Source organism: Sycon ciliatum, chromosome 7 (assembly GCF_964019385.1).
Source record: "Sycon ciliatum chromosome 7, ocSycCili1.1, whole genome shotgun sequence".
NCBI lineage: Eukaryota > Metazoa > Porifera > Calcarea > Leucosolenida > Sycettidae > Sycon > Sycon ciliatum.
The window spans coordinates 7,127,263-7,147,543 of NC_088649.1; the positions used below are offsets into that span (position 1 = coordinate 7,127,263).

Sequence of the window (20,281 nt, forward strand, 5' to 3'; positions counted from 1 at the left end):
CCCCAAGAAAACATACCTGACAAATTTGATGGAAATCAGAGAGATCCACTTGCACACATTGTCTGGTCGTCTAAGACATGTTCTCTTAAAAGTCAACAATTGCTTCGCACAACTCTACGATCTGAATTAATTAAACTTTCTCTGATCGATGGTTATGCTAGAATATGATTATTAACTTCTGACATAATGCATGAGAACGAGACGATGGAAGAGAACAGAAATACAGAACTACATAATCCACATCAGATTGCGATTCTGTACAATCATAGTTTATCGCGTGTGTGGCTAGGACCAGACTTGTGTGAATAGCATGAAAGAGTGATTTCTTTTTTTAAATGCTGTGAATGTACACTATCTTTCGAACAGACACGCATACACTCTTTCTCTCTTGTTCTTAAAAGTCATAGGCCCGAAGAGAAGAAAGACATTTTCACACAATAGTAAAACACTATGTAACGACTTTTAGGCTATTCATTGTAGGTTATAAATACACTGGTGTCTAGGATAACATGATAATGTTCTGAAGAACTTTGAGCACTCTCTGAGCCTAAATGTATATGGACGTTCTCCTGTATGTATACGTTCATGATCATGTAGTTAGGATGACTGTGTGGATGACCTCACACATGTCTTGCACGTAAAAGGTCTTTATGCAGAATGGATACGTTCAAGTCTGCGTAAACTAGACGAATGCGTGAACGATGTGCCACATGTCTTACACTTGTGCCGTCTCTCTCCAGTTTGAACACGTTTATGCACACGTAGATTGCCTGACTGAGTGAAGAACTTCCCGCAAATATCACACTTGAATTGTCGATCTCCAGTATGAGTACGTTTGTGAGCGCAGAGACTGCATGACTGAGTGAAAGACTTCCCGCATACATCACACTTGAATGGTCGATCTCCAGTGTGATCACGTTCATGCTCGCGGAGATGAGATACCTTTTTGAACTCTTTTGGGCAAAACCGACACCTTTGCGAGGTCTTATACTTAGAATGAGTTAGGATGACTGTGTCGATGACCTTACACATGTCTTGCATGTAAAAAGTCTTTATGCAGAATGGATACGTTCATGCCTGCGTATATATGACCCATCCGTGAACGATGTGCCACATGTCTTACACTTGTGCGGTCTCTCTCCGGTATGAGTACGTTCATGAACACACAGAGTGCTTGACCGAGAGAAAGACATGCCGCATACATGACACTTGAATGGTCGATCTCCAGTGTGAGTACGTTTATGAGCGCGGAGACTGCCTGACTGAGTGAAAGACTTCTAGCATACATCACACTTGAACGGTCGATCTCCAGTGTGAACACGTTCATGCTCGCGGAGCTGAGATACTCTTTTGAACTCTTCTGGGCAAAACGGACACCTTTGCGACGTCTTATACTTAAAACCCTTTCGTGAATCCTGATTCTGAGCCATAGCCTTAAAAGAGTCAGAATTTCGTCGGATAGGACGCCTGCTTCCAACCGTCATGTCACACGCATCAGGTTGCTTCTATATTCCACGTATCATTCCAGCACACATCCCAATATTTGACGCTGTGGCTGGAGTTAAGGCGTCCATTTCAAACTGAGGAGATGATTTCACAGTCGATTCACATTTCTCATACCCGCTGACCGCTAAAATCCAGTTCATCTTCCATTTCAGAAGGTGTACCAGAAGTTGCTTCATGCCTTTCGCTTTTGTCGGCTGTTCGAAATATCTGTTCGAAAGCTGGCTGACGGTTAGAAATGCTGCCGGAATGAATTGTGTTCCTCGTCCATTTTGTTTCGTCTCCTCACCAGAAGCCAATTGAGGAGAGGAATCGATGACGAATCAAAAGAACCAATACTGGAAGTGACAACAACGGTTAATGTGAAGAAACGAGGTAGACCACGGAAGCAGGACAGACTGGACGTGGAGCAGCACACTGATCTCGACCGAGGCAATCGGATTTGCAGGGACGCAGGGCGTAATGGGAGAGATTCGCAAGCGGCAGGATCGGAGGTGACAACGGCCAAGTCGTCGGGTCAGGGAAACGGTACCTCGGCAATCAAGTGTCACCTGTCGGGCAGTGCTAGTTGTCGTGAGTGGTATTCCGATGATGTATTCTCTGTTTTGTCGCGTGGTAGGTCTTTGTTACATCTTGCCGTGTTGGAAGCTTTGTACATACGTAAGTTGGACCCTGAGCTTTGTGTTCAGAAGGAGAATGTGTTGTCTTTGCAGTTGTTTGGCACTGTTCGTCGTGAAGTTGCGAAATAGATCCCTTGATCTCTTGATATTTCTCTCTTTTTCTTGTCAGTACGTTTTTGTCACTTATTGGATTTGCATGATGTTTTCTTCATTCTTCACATCTTTTTTTCGTGTCACTTCAACCCATAATTGGAGTAATACATTTCTGAACTTCTTTTCCTTGTAGTTGTAGTGTTTTAGCTTATTTCCATCATTCCCTGTAGTATTTTGACAAGAAGGGAACGAAAATGTTCAATACTTTGACATATGTCCTAATTGGCTGGTGGTGACTCTTGCGTAGATGCATGCGTAGATAATACATTTTTTGTAACATTCTATAATAATTACTATTTGAATCTTTAACCCTTTGAGGTGCCACTGAACGCGTGAAAATGCGCAATTGCAGTTCACTCCACCATTTCCACCATAACTTACGTTTAATAACAATCTGGAAACTCAACCTCGTACATTATAATTGTCTTGCCACCCATTGACCATGATGCTATATGAAGAGACAATAATGATGACGTTTTCCCCAATGACACCAATTTTATGACGCTCCGTGTTCCTCTATGTTACTGAAGTACTGACTTCGATCATTGGTTTGTAGAGCCCCATTCTCTAGGAGATATCTGCATCTGCTCTGTTTCAATGTCCAGCATAAGCGAACGTGTGGGTCAAGCATAACTGCTTGGTAGACGCTGCCGCGGAAATGCGTGTAATAATAATAATAATAAAGATAACGATTCTCACTCATTCTCAACGCTCAATAGGACAGTATATGTATCGATTTCTGTATAACGATTTCTATTTTAACGACAAAAAAAGTTCTCCTCGTTAACTCGTTAGTGTTAGCACTTAGTTTTATATGTGGCTTTTAGTGGCTGATGTTCACTCAATGATGGAAGGAGAGTTGGAGCTGCGGGAGAGATGGGTAAATTCTTCGCAGGGTGAGGTTGACATACTGGACGACTATGACGGGTACGAGTACGTAGACAATTGAACATGACAATGTCCAAAGGTAACTCAAACTATGAGCTGATTGTTTTGTAACTGTTGGTGTGAGTGGACATTATAGCGTGACTTGTAATCCCTTGGTCCATTTTTTTCTTCTACAAACTAATTTGGCAATTAAACATATTTTTCAAAATATTTCAACTAATGAATATAAGAAGTAATGTAATGTTTTCTCTTTTCTATGTTGATCTCTGGCATGCATGGACACCTTGGTCGAGGATACTCTATTTGTGTGTACTGAGTATGGCCATGCGCTACTTGCAAGTACGAAAACACCTACCTTTCCGAACTTTGAGGCTCCATAAGAACAACAAAGTGAATAATGATCTCCCTTTCCAAAGCATAATGTGAAGATTTGCGAGCATAATGCGAGCATCCATGAAAGCATAATTCCATGATATCGCGAGCATAATCCGCCGGCGCTTAGTCCCGTGCAAACCATGCAAGAAAATACTGTGTTCATACAGTGTTTCCTTCGCAGTGTGTGATGCTGTCACCGTCAAACTGAGAAAGGACCTGCAGCTCACCTGCCGCATTAATGAATCATGTACATGTTTTGACTCTTTTTTGCCTCACTTTGACTCATTGACTCTATTTTTTATTGCTGTGTCTTTTCAAGTCCCGTTGGCGCTTTTGAGGAACTTCTGGTATGAAGCGTTAAATTTTGGTGTGGTTGTGTGCGATTTGTGTTTCTTGTAGGCATTATTTTCATTTCTATTTTTCATTGTGTAGCTGTTTCCGTTGTTGGGGATTACTGTTTCGTTTTTGTATTGTTTTCCTTTTAAAATCTACTTCAAATTCCTTACTCGGATGTTGAGCCATAAATAAATGTAGAAAAGAAAAGGACATATGGATACGAGTTAAGAGTAACTCTCCATCACTGTAACTGGATACTATATACAGTCAGAAAGTGCAATAACCAAGCACAAAACTGACAAGAGTACTGAGACATTCGACGTCCTGACACCTAGCTTCAACACATCTCCGTAGCGCTAACCGACAGCCTTCCAACTTGGAAGGTTCAAGGTTATGAAAAGACCAAAGAGGGGAAGGCAAGCGCAACGAAAACGAGCAAAAGCTACAGTCCCAACGGAACAAAAAATGTCGATTGTTACTGGACGATGACGAGACCAGTACGATATTTGACAAAGCGGTCTAACTACAATTCGAAGCAGCAAAGCAAATATCGTACTGGTCCCGTCATCGTCCAGTAACAATCGACATTTTTTGTTCCGTTGGGGCTGTAGCTTTTGCTCGTTTTCGTTGCGCTTGCCTTCCCCTCTTTGGTCTTTTCATAACCTTGAACCTTCCAAGTTGGAAGGCTGTCGGTTAGCGCTACGGAGATGTGTTGAAGCTAGGTGTCAGGACGTCGAATGTCTCAGTACTCTTGTCAGTTTTGTGCTTGGTTATTGCACTTTCTGACTGTATAGTATCCAGTTACAGTGATGGAGAGTTAATCTTAACTCGTATCCATATGTCCTTTTCTTTTCTTCAAATTCCTTACTTTATTATTGTTCTGGGCGTGCCACTCTCTCTCTCTCGTCCAAGTCAACTTGTCAACACGCGGGTGAAGGGTAAGAAGTGATTACATGTATATGTACTGCACCAGTAGAAACATTGATATGTGTTGCAATTTACAGCACATTATTCACCTGCAAGAGTGCCAGAATAATCTGACGATCGTTACCATATATAGCTTATAGTGACATGCTCTTCCCTTCGCAATGTTCTACCTCCATCATTTGTGAATGACTTTATAGACTATCCATGGTTGAAAGGATCTCAACACATTCTTCACATGCAATAGAGCGAGGCAGCTAATGGGGTCATTTTCGGCACTTGTGCCAGTGGTTGTGAGACGTATCCACTCACCCCTACCGTTAAGCGCTGCATCTGCCGCTAGGGTTTATCGGGTGTTACTTTTTTATTTTTTACTTTTTACTTTTAATGGCGAGGATAGCTGACGGTCATTACCTACTCTTGAGATACTACATGTAATAGTTAGGCTATTGCCTTCAGTATTGTCTGCCTCAATCATTAGAAAAAGTCTGTCTAGGCTGTCCGTTATGGAAAGGATTTAAAAGTTCTCAATGGTGCCCTTCTTCTGCAGGTTTCAGCAGAGGTTTCGTGAGAACTAAAAACAATTATCAACACAGGATCGGTTGGGTAAGGATACCAGTCTTGGTGACCCTAGGCTTGGCAGATTTATTAATTTCACATATCATACATGAGAAGGAGATCCTTTATTACAACACAAATACAAAACAAAATAATCCACCTCAGAATACGATTTTGGACTACCAAAGTCTATCGCATGTGTGGCTACGATCAGACTTGTGTGAATAGCATCAAAGGCTTTTTTGGACTTTTTCAAACTGCTGCGAATGTATTCTAACTTTCTGACATACACACACACAGTCTCTGTCTCTCTCTCTCTCTCTCTCACACACACGCACACAAACACTTTCAAACACACACAAACACTCTCAAACACACAAACACTCTCAAACACAAACACTCTCTCCCTCACTTTTATGCACTCTCTCACTCACTCTCTCTCTCTCTCTCTCTCTCTCTCCCTCTCTCTCTCTCTCTCTCTCTCTCTCTCTCTCTCTCTCTCTCTCTCTCTCTCTCTCTCTCTCTCTCTCTCTCTCTCTCTCTCTCTCTCTCTCTCTCTCTCTCTCTCTCTCTCTCTCTCTCTCTCTCTCTCTCTCTCTCTCTCTCTCTCTCTCTCTCTCTCTCTCTCTCTCTCTCTCTCTCTCTCTCTCTCTCTCTCTCTCTCTCTCTCTCTCTCTCTCTCTCTCTCTCTCTCTCTCTCTGACTCTCTCTCTCTCTCTCTCTCTCACTCTCTCGCTCTTGTTCCTAGAAATTGAAAGCACGAAAAGGCTAAATGCATTTTACACATAGTAAAACACTTTCAAACGACATTTTGGCTTTTCATTTTATTGTATGAATAGTACGCTCGTGTCTACGAAGACTTGATGCACACTGGAAAACCGTTGCGCACTCTTCGCACATATACGGACGTTCTCCTGTATGAATACGTTCATGGTCACGTAGATTGCTTGACCGCGTGAACGACCTTACACATGCCTTGCACTTAAAAGGTCTTTCTCCAGAATGGATACGTTCATGTTGGCGTAAATTTGACGAATCCGTGAACGATATGCCACATGTCTTACATTTGTGCGGTCTCTCTCCTGTATGAAGTTTTAATGCGCCGTTAGTGGCAGAGCAGAGTGGACACGAAGAGTCGGTGAAGAAAGAAGGAGAGATGACAAGACGAGTCGGTGAAGAAGGAAGGAGAAAAGCAAGACACATCTGCAACATCTTTGTTTGATCAAAATGAGCTGAGCTGCTGATACGAAGCGTCGACCAAGCATCCCTGACTGGAGTGAATGCCCCAGCTGGCCTCTCGTTTGTCAGTGGTTGCCGATGGACGTGTTAGTATCACACTCACGACTACAAGTTTCCTGGTGTGCATCGACATCGGCATCAGTGGGGCCTCCCGCTGTCGATCCTGTTGACGGGCGGACAGGTCGGTGTGAATCCTGAACGGCAACCGAGCCTGTCGCGTTGGGGGATCTCGGCGGTGAGTCTCGCCTGGCCTGCATACATGGACATTGCAACATCATAATAATAAACAACATACATGTACTTTCCTTTGGCATCAGTATTCCGCGTAAGATTTTCGTCGCCTGTGTGGTGTGTTTCTCCACCAATGAGCGCGTACTATGATTATTTATCGCTGTTCTCACACTTTACCATTTTAGCAGCTTGCATATGCCATTGATATATGTGGAAAGCGCGCACTTGCGCCATTTCTTGTGTATAAGAATGATCATTCCTCCATTATCATCATTATCATCCTCTACTGATGAGCTCCGACAGGGAGCGAAACAGCTGTCTAGAGGCGTGGAGCAATAATTATTATCTCTCAACGGAAGTGTCCTTGCTGGTGTCTGTATGGTTCGGCTGAAGAGCGCGTGGTTGTAATGAGTTGGGAATGCAATGAATCTCTCCTGTATGAGTGCGTTTATGAACACATAGAGTGCTTGACCGAGAGAAAGACATGCCGCATACATCACACTTGAATGGTCGATCTCCAGTGTGAATACGTTCATGCTCGCGGAGTTGAGAAACGTTCCTAAACTCCTTCTTGCAAAACTGACACCTTCGTGATGCCTTACACTTAGAACGCTTGGACGGATCCTGATTCTGAGCCCTAACCTTAGAAGAGTCAGATAATCTTTGGATAGGACGTCTGTGTTCAACTGGCATGTCACACGAATCAGGTTGTGCCGATGCTTGACGTATCCTTCCAGCAGAAACTCCAGCATTTGACGCTGTGGCTGGAGTTAAGACGTCCACTTTAATCTGGCGAGATGGTTTCACTGGCGATTCGCGTGTATTATAGGCGCTGAACGCAGAAGTCCAGTTCTCGACGTCTTCCATTGCTGTTGGTGCACTAGACGTAGCTTCATCCCTTTCGCTTTTGCGTTCGGTTCCATGTGTCGTTTTGAAAGCTGGTTGACGATTAGAATTACAGGCCGAAAGAATTGTGTTCCTCGCCCGTTTTAGCAATGGCGGAGGAGAAACAGGAAACATGCTACTGGTATATTCAGGGGTATGCTACTCGTGTCTTCTCCGTTTTCCAGTGAAGCGGATCTCATACACGACGCTTTCGCCATGTTTGCTTCGCCAATTTTTGACTCAGAAAATGGTGGAACAGACGATTGGCCATGCTGTCTAGGCCTTTGATCGAGCATATTCCTCTTTGACTTCATCAATGGCGGCGTTGGTGGTAATTCATTAGAATCCACACTGCAGCCAGAATTAGACTCCTCAAAGTCTTCCATTTTTCACAGACAGAACCGCAACAACTCTGGAAGGGAATTTCATAACCGAGCCAATATATCGTGCTCTAGTGTGAAAAACCATTATTAGTTGATGGCGGATTTGCCATAATTCTGGCAGCCCGCAAGGCGTGACAATTTTACGTACAATCTCCACTTCAAGTATGTACATGGCAACTTGATGTCACCATCTCAAGGTGCCATTGACGTTTGCATTAATTGCCGCACAAAAGGTGTTAGTTGCCAAAGAAGAATCTTTTCGTTGGAAGTGATAAAGGATCACTGCTTCTGTTCTTTGTCAGTGTCAACACTACACGTTGTTCTTCGGCACTGACCTGCCATTCTGACACAAGTAAAGCATCTATTACTCACCAAATATTGACTTTTCAGAATGCAAAGGGTTTATTGCTGACTAGAAGTCGCGGAGGAGTTAGCTTTCCTGCACAGTTATGAGTTTGGATGTACATTGTATTTCGGCATGGTGGAGTGGAAAAATTCAAAAACAATTTTAAGGAACACGCAAAAAGGAGGATGGGGTCGTCAGTGCTAAAAGAGGTGTTCCACTATATGCCAATGAATAGGTCTTACTAAAGGAGGGCGTGGCTGTCTATTTTGTCTCCCCTTGAAATATGAATATTTTCAAGACGATCATTTGTTCCGTCAGGGGATGATCGCCCTTATCTCTCTGGGATGCTGGCGTGGCTAACCGGTGCTGCCCCAGGAACTCTTCTGTGGTCAGGCAATTACGGCTTGAAGGAGTTATATTCGTACACACCCACTGTGGCAAGTCTCGTTTGCAGACCCATTAATCATGTGATGTTTTGACCGTTTGTGAGGGTATGCTAATTTCAAAGTTCCCTTTCAAACTACTTTTCGAGGGCTTTGCACAGTCGATCTACACACCAAGGAAACGTGCCTGCAAATTTTGAGCGAAATCGGAGAGATCCACTTGCACATATTGTCTACAAGTTGTAGTCTTCTCAGGCATGCTCAGTTAACAAAGCCTTCGCTCATATCTTCTTTCTATATAAAGTAAAACCTTCTGAGTTCAAAGGCTATACCAGAACAATACTATTAACTTCTGACTTAATGCATGAGAACAAGACCAAGGAATAGACCAGAAATGCAGAACTACATAATCCACATCAGCTTGTGATTCTGGACTATCATAGTCTAGATTGATGATTTAATTTTGTTTAATGTGGTGCGAATCTATATAATTTTTATCTTTCTAACAGACAGACAGACAGACACACACACACACACACACACACACACACACTCTCTCTCTCTCTCTCTCTGTATTATATTTGTACAATTCATGAGCACGAAGAGAAGAAAGTCATTTTCACAGATAGTAAAACACTTTCTAACGAAGTTTAGGCTGTTCATTTTATGATATGACTACACTAGTGTCTACCAAGACTTGATGATGTTCTGAAGTATTTTCGGCACGCTCTGCACGTATATGGACGTTCTCCTGTCTGTACATGTTCATGGTTTTGTGGCTGAGATTACTGTGTCGATGACCTCATACAGGTCTTGCACGTAAACGCCTTTCTCCAGAATGGATATGTTAATGTGCGCGTAAATGGGACGATTGTGTGAACGATGAGCCACATGTTTTACACTTGTGCGGTCTCTCTCCGGTATGAGTACGTTTATGAGCACATAGAGTGTCTGACTGAGAGAACGACATCCCGCATTCATCACACTTGAATGGTCAATCTCCAGTATGAACACGTTCATGCTGCTGGACGCGAGAAATGTACTTGAACTCTTTTTGGCAAAACTGACCCCTCTGTGATGTCTTACACTTAGAACGCTTGCGCAGATCCTGATTCTGAGCCATAATCTTAGAAGAGACAGAGATTTGTTCGATATGACGCCTGCGTTCAACCGGCATGGCAAGCGCATCAGGTTGCTCCCATATTTCACGCATCCTTCCAACAGAAACTCCGGTAATTGGCGTTGTGGCTAGAGTTAAGGAGTCTTTTTCAATCTGAGGAGATGGTTTCACAGTCGATACACGTTTACCATACGCGCTGAATGCAGAAATCCGGTTCTCAACGTCTTCCAATCCGGGCGGCATACTAGTCGTTGCTTCATTCTTTTCGTTTTTTTCCGGCGGTTGGGAATGTTTTTTGAAAGCTTGTTGACGATTAGAAATACTGGCTGAAATAATTGTGTTCCTCGTCCATTTTATCAATGGCGGAGGAGAGACAGAAATTATGCTATTGGTATAAAACGGGAATACTACGTGTGTCTTCTCTGTTTTCCAGTAAAGCGGATCTCATACACGACGGCTTCTCCATGGTTTCTTCTAAAACGTTTGACGCAGGAGATGGTGGAACGGACGATGGACCCTGCTCTCTAGACGTTTGGTTGAGCTTATTCCTCTTCAACTTCATCAATGGCGGCATTGGTGGTAGTTCATTAGATGCCACACTGCTGGCAGACGTCGACTCCTCAAAGTCTTCTATTTCTCACTGAACTGCAACGACTCTGGAAGGGAAATTGTATACCGAGCCAATATTACTCGTAGCCACTTCACACAGTGAATTTAAAATTTCGGGTACCGAATGGTTCGCTCCGTAAACTATAATATCGTGTTCTAGTGTGAAAAGCAATAGAAGTTGATAACAATAAATTAATGGGCTTGCCCTAGTTAGGTTTGCAGCTCGCAATGCGTGACAGTTATACGTTGCTTTTTCAACTTCAAGCTCATGGCAACTGGCTGTCACCATCTCAAGCGCTCATGGACTTTTGCATCAATTGTCGCACAAAACGATTGCCTGGGGAGTATCTTGTCATTTTAAGTGATAAATGTTCACTCCTACTGTTCTTTGTCAGTGTCAACACTACATGTTGTTGTTCAGCACTGAAATGCCATTCTGACACAAGTAAAGGATGTATCACTCACCAAATACGTTTACGTTTACAGAATGCAAAAGGTCTATTACTGACCAGACATCGCGGTGGGATGAGCTTTCCTGCACAGTTTTGAGTTTGGATGTACATTGTATTTCAGGATGGTGGAGTGGAAAAAATCAAAATTATTTTCAAGAAAACGCAAAAAGGAGGATGGGGGACATGTCCTCAGTGGTAGAAAAGGTGTTCTTCTATCTGCCAATGAATGGTTTTTGGTAAATGAGGACGTAACTCTCTATTTTGTCCGCCCTTGTAATTCGGCTATTTTCAAGACGATCATTAAATTTTGTTTCGTCAGTAGGTGATGGCCCTCATCTTCTTGGAGGCTCGCGTGGTAAAGTGGTTCTGCCCCGGGAACTCGTCTAAGGTCAGGCAATTTGGGCTTGATGGAGCTTTATTCGTAGCTTGGTCTTATACGCTGTGGCATGTCTCGTTTACAGACCCATAAATCATATGGTATTTTAACCATTTTTGAGGGCATGCCAATTTCAAATTTCCCTTCAGACACCTTTTCAAGGAGGCTTTGCACAGTCGATCTACACCATGAAATGTGCTTCCATATTTTTTAAAGCGAAACCGGAGAGATCGGCTTGCACACTTTGTCTAGTTTTCTCAGACACACTATCTTTAAAAGGCAACACAGCCTTCACACATACATTGTATCTACGATCTTAAAGAACAAATGTTCTCAGATCAAAGGTTGTACTTGAAAATTATTATTAATTCAACTTCTGACATAATACATGAGAACGAGACCACGGAATAGAACAGATATACGGAACAACATATTTCACATCAGCTTGTGATTCTGGACTATCATTGTATATTGCGTGTGTGTTGTTACGATTAGACTGATGTGAATAGCATAAAGAACTGGACTTTGCTTCAAACTGCTGCGTATGTATTCAAGCTTTCTGGCAGACAACACGCACACACAGACACACACACACACAAACACACAAACAGGCACACACACACACAAACACACACACACACACACACCCTTGATAACAATGCAACGGCAGAAGCCATATCAACTTGTGCTGGGATTGCACAATTCAACAGTTTGCAATGCTGAAGAATTGACCGTCACTATTCAGCCTGGTCTAAACCACACAGCTATTTGAAGTGACTTTTTCTGGCCGGTGAATCCCAATTTATTTTGATCTTTTTTGGTCTTCCTTTTTTTTCCCGCACACACATCACACCATATACGCCGGCATGCACTGGCTGTTGGTAGAAAGAGAAGAAAGGCGTGTGTGACCATAGTCTTCGGGAATCGAACCCGCAACCTATGTATATGTGTCCCATATGGTGCAGTGGTATGCACAGCGATTTCCACACACACATACACACACACACACTCTCTCTCTATCTATCTATCTCCATCTCTCGTCATCGTAGAATACATGAGCAGGAAGAGACGAAAATTTAATGCATTGTAACACATACTAAAGAACTTTCAAACGATAAATTAGGCTTTTCATTTTCTTTTATTAATACGCTCGTGTCTACGAAGACATGCCGAAGTTCTGAAGAACTTTTGAGCACTCTTAGCACCTGTATGGACGTTCTCCTGTATGTATACGTTCATGGTCATGTAGTTAGGATTACTGTGTGAATGACCTTACACATGTCTTTCGCGTAACGCGTCTTTCTCCACTATGAGTACGTTTATGAACACGTAGACTGCCTGACTGAGTGAAAGACTTTCCGCATACATCACACTTGAATGGTCGATCTCCAGTATGAACACGTTCATGCTCGCGGAAGTGAGAGACGTGCTTGAACTCTTTTTGGCAAACCTGACACCTTTGTGATGTCTTACACTAAGAACGTTTGTCTGGATGCTGGTTCTGAGCCACAACCTTAGAAGAGTCAGAATTGTGTCCGGCCGCACGTTCAACTGGCATGTCACACGCATCAGTTTGCTCCAATGTTTCTCGCATTCTTTCAACAGAAACTCCGGTATTTGACGCTTTGGATGGCGTTAAGTCGTCCATCTCAAACTGAGGAGATTGTTCCACAGGCGATGCACGTTATTCGCAAGGACTGAACGCAGAAGTCCGGTTATCGACGTCTTCCACTTCTGGCGATACACTACACGTTGCTTCATCTGCTTCGCTTTTGGTGGCGGTTCGGAATGTACTTTTGAAAGCAGGTTGACAAATTAAAACCCTTTCTGAAAGAATTGTGTTCCTCGTCCATGTTATCAATGGCGGAGGAGAAACAGGAATTATGCTACTGGTATACTCAGGGGGTATATTACTCGTGTCTTCTCTGTTTTCCAGTGGAGCGGATCCCATACCCGACCCTTTCTCTGTGTTCGATTCGCCAATTATTGACCAAGAAGATGGTGGAAAAGATGATGAACCATGCTCTCTTGCTATTTGGTCGAGCATATTCCTCCTTGACTTCATCAATGGCGGCATTGGTGGTACTTTATTACAATCCACACTGCACTCAGACTTGAATTCCTCGAAGCCTTCCATTTCTCACTGAACTGCAATAGCTCTGGAAAGGAAATTGCATAACAGAGTCGATATTACTCGAAACCACCTCACTCAGTCGTGGAAGTGATCTCAACATTCACTTCACGCATCGAAGAAAAACTTCCGATGCAGAATTGTTCGCTCTGGCCACTTTAATATCGTGTCCTAGGGCGTCAAAAGCCATATTAGTTTATAACGATGGGTCTTCCATAATTCTGGCAGCCCGCAATGCGTGACAATTGTACGTATGCTCTCAAGAACAAATACATGGCAACTTGCTGTCGCCATCTCAAACTGCAATGGTTGTTGGCATCAATTGTTGCACAAAAGGATGTTGGTTGAGAAGGAGATTCTTGTCGTTTTAAGTGATAAATGATCACTCCTACTCTTCTTGGTCAGTGTCAACACTACACGTTGTTGTGTCGGTGCTTCCCCAGGAACTCCTCTAAGGTGAGGTAATGATGGCTTGATGGAGCTACATTCCTACGTTGGTCTTATACACGGCGGCATGTCTGGTTTGCAGACCCATCACTCATGTGATGTTTTGACCATTTTTGAGGGGTATGACAATTTCTAAGTTCCCTTCGGACACCTTTCCAAGGCGGCTTTGCACAGTCGATCTACACCCTACGGAAACGTGCTTTCATAACTCAAGCGAAATAAGAGAGATTCATTTGCACATATTGTCTGGTCTCCTGAGACATCCTCAGACATGCTCTCCTAAAAGTCAACAAAGCTATCGCACATATCTACGATCTAGATCAAGTAAAACGTTCTAAGATCAAAGGTTATCCTAGATAAGCACTGTAATTTTCTGACATAATATATGAGAACGAGACAATGGAATGGAACAGAAATACTTAACAAAACGATCCACATCAGCTAGCGATTCTTGATTATCATAGCCTAACTCGTGTGCCGCCACGCTCACAGACTTGTGTGAATAGCAGAAGTTTTCATTTCTTGTTGGCTGAGTTTTACGAAATAAACAAGAAATGTTGTTCTTTTCGAACGAACAGGTCTGGGACCGAGGTCCGACAGTTTTGGGCGTACTGGTACGCCGCAGTCCCTCATCTTTTGTTTTCTTGCTTTGCAAGCTGGTTTTCTTGCTGTGACTGTCCCCCCGCAGTTGTTATTCTGTGATGAGTGTGTGGGAGTGTGTGTGTGTGTTTGTGTGTGTATGTGAGAGAGAGAGTGTGTGTAGGTGTGTAGGTGTGTGTAGGTGTGTGTGTGTGTGTGTGTGTGTGTGTGTGTGTGTGTGTGTGTGTGTGTGTGTGTGTGTGTGTGTGTGTGTGTGTGTGTGTGTGTGTGTGAGTTGTCGTTGAAGAGGTCGGTTGCACTTTTCTGGGCTCTGACCGAAATGGAAGGATAGCTGCGTTTGCAGCCATGGCTGTGTGGTGTACACCAGGCCATGGTTGCTGCAGCATGTCCCAGTGGATTTGCGCTCTGCTGGGAGTAGGTACACAAGCACAAGTGAGACGAGGCAGTGTTTCTTAAATTTTCGAATAGTTGTGGACGAGGATGAGGACGATGAGGAAGTCGAGGAAGGAGCGAGAGACTCTCTTTATGGCGAGCTGGAATGTCCAGTCCCTTGTAGAGGACACAGGTGATGCCAGGATATGTAGGAAAAACAAGTCAGTGTCGCGAGTGGACAGAGGTCTGGACTTTTTGTCGGCGGAACTCGTAAAATTCCGTGTCGGAGTTGCGGGAATTCAAGAGACGAAGTGGTTCGGCAGTGATGTGTGGCCCATCGGCAATTGTACCTTCGTTCATTCATTGTTCATTCTGGTCGCCCAATCCCAACAGGGGGAGAACCAGCCCGACGGAACGAGGGTGTTGGAATTTGGATGAATCCAGAGATGTCGGCGGCGTGGCGGCGTGGCGCAGAACAGTGGGACCCCGTAAGCTCGCGCATCGTCACGGCTCGTATCCTACTTCACGCGAAGGGGGACAAACTACCCCGCGGAGATCGTGATCAGTACTTGTCTGTTATCAACATCTATGCGCCCACCAACAAAGCGACATTCAGCGTGAAGGAGACATTTTATAGACACCTACAGGCGATCGTTGACAAAGTCAACCGTAACGACATCTTTGTACTCCTGGGCGATTTCAACGCCAGAGTAGGGTCACGCGGAACTGGTGATTTTCGGGACAGGTATGACGATAGGCCCCCCTGGGATCAGATCATTGGTGACTTTGGTCTGCACGAATTCGTGATTATCTTGAGCTTGAATTGTCGACTACTGATTTTGTTGAAGATGTCACTAATAATCCTTATGTTATTGGAGACTGTGTCATGCTGCGTAGGTCTGCCCGCAGGCAAAAGTGTACTTCTCCTTATGAGCCAGGCTGGAAAGTTGAATCTGTTATTTCCCCTAGCACAGTTGTTATTATGTACACTGCTGATAATAGGCGACACTCGAAGCGTGTGAACGTCGACTTTCTGAAGCTGGACCCTGGTGAGTCACTGGAAGAGTCTCCAGATACCTCTGATGTTGACGATCTCCCTGATGATGATAACCTGGCTGTTGTGTTCGATTCGTCTATCAGTGAACCTGCTCGCTATGGTCTGCGGGACCGACACCAGCTACGGCCGCCTGCACGGTACACTTGACTATTGTGCTCAGAGTTTCTAGATTGACTGTTTCTGCTTGATTTGCAATTGGGTCCTTTATTGTTTTTTGTTTGTTTGTATTTGGTTTGTTTTTGCCTTATGTCACCAGGGGGCGTGTAGTAGTAGTGACAAAGCATGCTGACACTCAGTGAGGCCTTGATAGAAGTTACTGCTAATTCATTGACCTTTGGAATGACTGTTGCCGATTCGAATCCCACAATTGCATGTGTTACCTTTTTGTGTCTTTTCCCATTTATGCCAATGATGTAATCATTACTCATTGTAGTAGATAGAGTAGTCACCTGAGCTTCTCTGCTTGGCTGTTGCTAGGCGCCAGTGCCTGGCCCTGGTATAAAGGCAGTGGTTTCTCCTCATTTCACTCTCTTTCTCTTCGGTCCTGATGGCGTCGTGAGCTGCTGCTGGCTACTGTTCAAGTACTGTAACTATGATCCTCTCTTCCCTCTTCTTCTATTCCTCCATTGTTGTATGAAACTATGTATGACATCAAGAAAGAGTGTCTTGTTGTAGATGTGTGAGTGCTTTATGGGCGCTAGAGTTTGAGCTGGTTACGATTCAGTAACAACACGCATGTTCTTGCTGTCTCAAGCTGTCAACAGATATACTTTGAAGTAGCTTTAATATGCATCAACTGTCGCACAAACCAATGTTGGTTTGCCAATTGAAAATCTTGTGGTTTTACAAGTAAGTGTTAAATGAACATTACTATCAATTTTTTCATTGTCAATGTCGTGACCAACAACGTAGAGCAACGTAATCTGGTTTGGAAACCACTGTGAATATATCCTGCTGTTGTACGCATCATCGACATCGACATCACCATCATCATCATTACCTGCTCTCGAGTTAGTTAGGGTAATACCTTCACTTCATAATGTTCTGCATCAATCATTAGCGAATGACTTTGTAGGCTGTCCGTGGTGAAAAGGATTTCGAATTTTTCAAAGCTGCCATTCTTCTGCAGGCTGTTAGTGGTGTCGCGGAAGATATCATCATTGTTATGAATATTGAATAACTGCTATTCCGACACAAGGTGAGGATCTATCACTCACTCCAAATTCACATTTTCTGAATTCAAAAGGTCTAATGCTGACTAGAGGTAGCGGAGGGGTGAGCTTTCCTGCGCAGGTATGAGTTTGGAAGTACATTGTATTTCAGCATGGTGGAGTGGACAAATTCAAAATCGAGAAAAAACAAAAATAATTATGGGGACATGCCCTCGTTGGTAGATTTGGTGTTCTACTATCTGCTCATGACGACGTAGCTCTCTATTTTATCCGCTCTCGTTATGTGGCTATTTTCAAGACGATAATTTGTGGCCTCAGGGGGTGATGGTACTCATCTTGTGGGATGCTTGCGTTGCTAAGTCGAGCTGCTCCAGTCATGCACTTTTCTAAAGTGACACAATGTTGGCTTGATAGAGTTTTATTCATTGGTTGGTCGTAAGCGCTGCAGCATGGCTCGCTTTTTTCAAGACGATAATTTGTGGTCTCAGGGGGTGATGGCACTCATCTTTTGGGATGCTTGCGTTGCTAAGTGGAGCTGCCGCAGGCATGCACTTTTCTAAAGTGACACAATTTTGCTTGATTTAGTTTTATTCATTGGTTGGTCGTAAGCGCTACGGCATGGCTCGTTTGAAACCAAAACATCATGTCACATTTTGACCATTGTTGAAGGATATGCCATTTTCAAAGTTCCCTCCAGACAATTTTCCAAAGCGGTTTTCCGCAAAGGAAACGAGTCTGCAAAATTTTAGCTAAATCGGAGAAGTCGACTTGCACATACTGTCTGGTCTTCTCAGACATGCTCCCAAAAATGGTCAAAATTGCCTTCGCACATATCTACGATCTGAAAAAAATACACGTTCTCAGATCAATGGTTATGCTATAATAATGTTATTAACATCTGACATAATACATGAGAACGAGACCATGGATTACAACAGAAATACAGAATAACATAATCCACATCAGATTGCGATTCTCAACTATCATAGTCTATTACGTGTGTGCCTAGAACCAGACTTGTGTGAATAGCATCAAAGAGTGATTTATTTTTTTAAATGCTGCGAATGTATACTATCTTTAACCCTTTAAGAGCCACAGGAAATTTTCAAAATTGTGCATTTTTTCGTGTTCTTTGGATCATAGCTTCAGTTCTACTCACTCAATCCTCACAATCTAGGGCTTCCTGGAAAGGTCTCCGCGAGAGGAAGAGAATGAGGTCGATCATGATAGCCAGCACACCGTCTATCCAGCGCTAGATCGCAGCGACAGTACGAAAAATGCCCCAAATGCGTCCAATTGCGTCCCGCTCCAGATATTTCATTTTACTCGATCGTGGAGTTCCAATTTTTTCGCTGTGTACTCTTGACAATATCAACAGTGAAACCCGTGCAAATTCGAGTAAGCCAGCTTGACGAAAAGTCTCAAAATTCTCAATACTAAAGTCGCACTGCGCGTTTTTGAAATTGCCGCGATCGCGGCTCAACTTACGAGTGATTTATCTCAGGAACCGTTGCTCGCAGCGCTTCGCGGATTGTTTCTCCCGACAGGTGAGAGATTTCTCTTCGCCCTGGATATTTCGATCACTGGATTTGAGCGAGATTGGACTGAGTTACGATCTTTTGAAGTTTTGCATTTGAATGCGTCGTTTACGACGCATTCAAGTATGGGGCGGCTCTTAAAGGGTTAAAACAGACACACACACTCTTTCTTTCTTGATCTTACAATTCATAAGCCCGAAGAGAAGATAGGCATTTTCGCACATAGAAAGCACCCTTCTTACGACTTTAGGCTATTCATTGTAGGTTATAAAAACACTGGTGTCTAGGATAACATGATGATGTTCTGAAGAACTTTGCGCACTCTCTGCACCTATATTCACGTTCTCCTGTATGTATACGTTCATGGTCATGTAGTTAGGATGACTGTGTGGATGACCTTACACATGTCTTGCACGTAAAAGGTCTTTATGCTGAATGAATACGTTCATGTTTGCGTAAATGGGACAATTGCGTGAACGATGTGGCACATGTTTTACACTTGTGCGGTATCTCTCCAGTATGAGTACGTTGATGAACACATAGATTGCTTGACGTAGTGAAAGACTTCTCGCATGCATCACACTTGAATGGTCGTTCTCCGGTATGAGTACGTTTATGAACACATAGACTGCTTGACAGAGTGAAAGACCTCCCGCACACATCACACTTGAATGGTCGATCTCCAGTGTGAACACGTTCATGGTAGCGGAGGCGAGAAACGTATTTGAACTCTTTTTGGCAAAACTGACACCTCTGTGATGTCTTACACTTAGAACGTTTGTACGGATCCTGATTCTGAGCCATAACCTTAGAAGAGCCAGAATGTTGTCCCATAGGACGCCTTCGTGCAACTGGCATGCCAAACGCATCAGGTTGCTCCCATGTTTCAGGTGTCCTTCCAGCAGGAACTCCAGTATAATACGCTGTGGCTGGAGTTCAGACATCCATTTCAAATTGAAGAGGTGGCTTCACAGGCGATGCACGTTTCTCAAACCCGCTGAACGCTGAAGTCCAGTTCACCACGTCTTCCATTTCAGACTGTGTACTAGATGTTGCTTCATCCTTTTCGCTTATGTCGGCGGTTTGAAATGTATGTTCGAAAGCTGGCTGACGATTAGAAATAAAGGCTGAAGGAATTGTGTTCCTCGTCCATTTTTTCAATGCCGGAGGAGGAACAGGAATTGTGCTACTGGTATACTCAGGGGGGTATACTACTCGTGTCTTCTCTGTTTTCCAGTGAAGCGGATCTCATACAGGACGGTTTCTCCATGTAATCTTCTAAAAGGTTTGACGCAGGAGATGGTGGAACGGACGATGGACCATACTCTCTAGAAGTTCGGTTGAGCTTAGTCCTCTTCGACTTCATCAATGACGGCATTGGTGGTAGATCATTAGAATCTACACTGCAGTCGGACATCGACTCCTCCAAGTATTCCATTTCTCCCTGAACTGCAACAACTCTGGAAGGGAAATTGTATAATCAAGGCACTATTTCTCGTAGCCACCTCACGCAGTGAAAATGAAATAACGGATGCAGAATGGTTCGCTCTGTGCACTTTAATATTGTGCTCTAGTGTGAAAAG

The 20,281-nt window shown here is 43.6% G+C and overlaps 1 protein-coding gene and 1 pseudogene across 1 annotated transcript; both read right to left on the reverse strand.

Moving 5' to 3' along the window:
- Positions 1–10,187, reverse strand: part of LOC135821563 (zinc finger protein 239-like) — a 119,207-nt pseudogene extending 109,020 nt beyond the window's left edge.
- A 2,417-nt stretch (positions 10,188–12,604) lies between these two features.
- Positions 12,605–20,169, reverse strand: LOC135821564 (zinc finger protein 583-like). Its single transcript, XM_065334562.1, has 2 exons — positions 19,131–20,169; positions 12,605–12,831 (listed from the first exon to the last, which is right to left on the reverse strand). The coding sequence occupies exons 1-2, from the start codon at positions 19,554–19,556 to the stop codon at positions 12,637–12,639; spliced, it is 621 nt and encodes a 206-aa protein (XP_065190634.1). The 5' UTR covers positions 19,557–20,169; the 3' UTR covers positions 12,605–12,636.
- Positions 20,170–20,281: the final 112 nt, after the last annotated feature.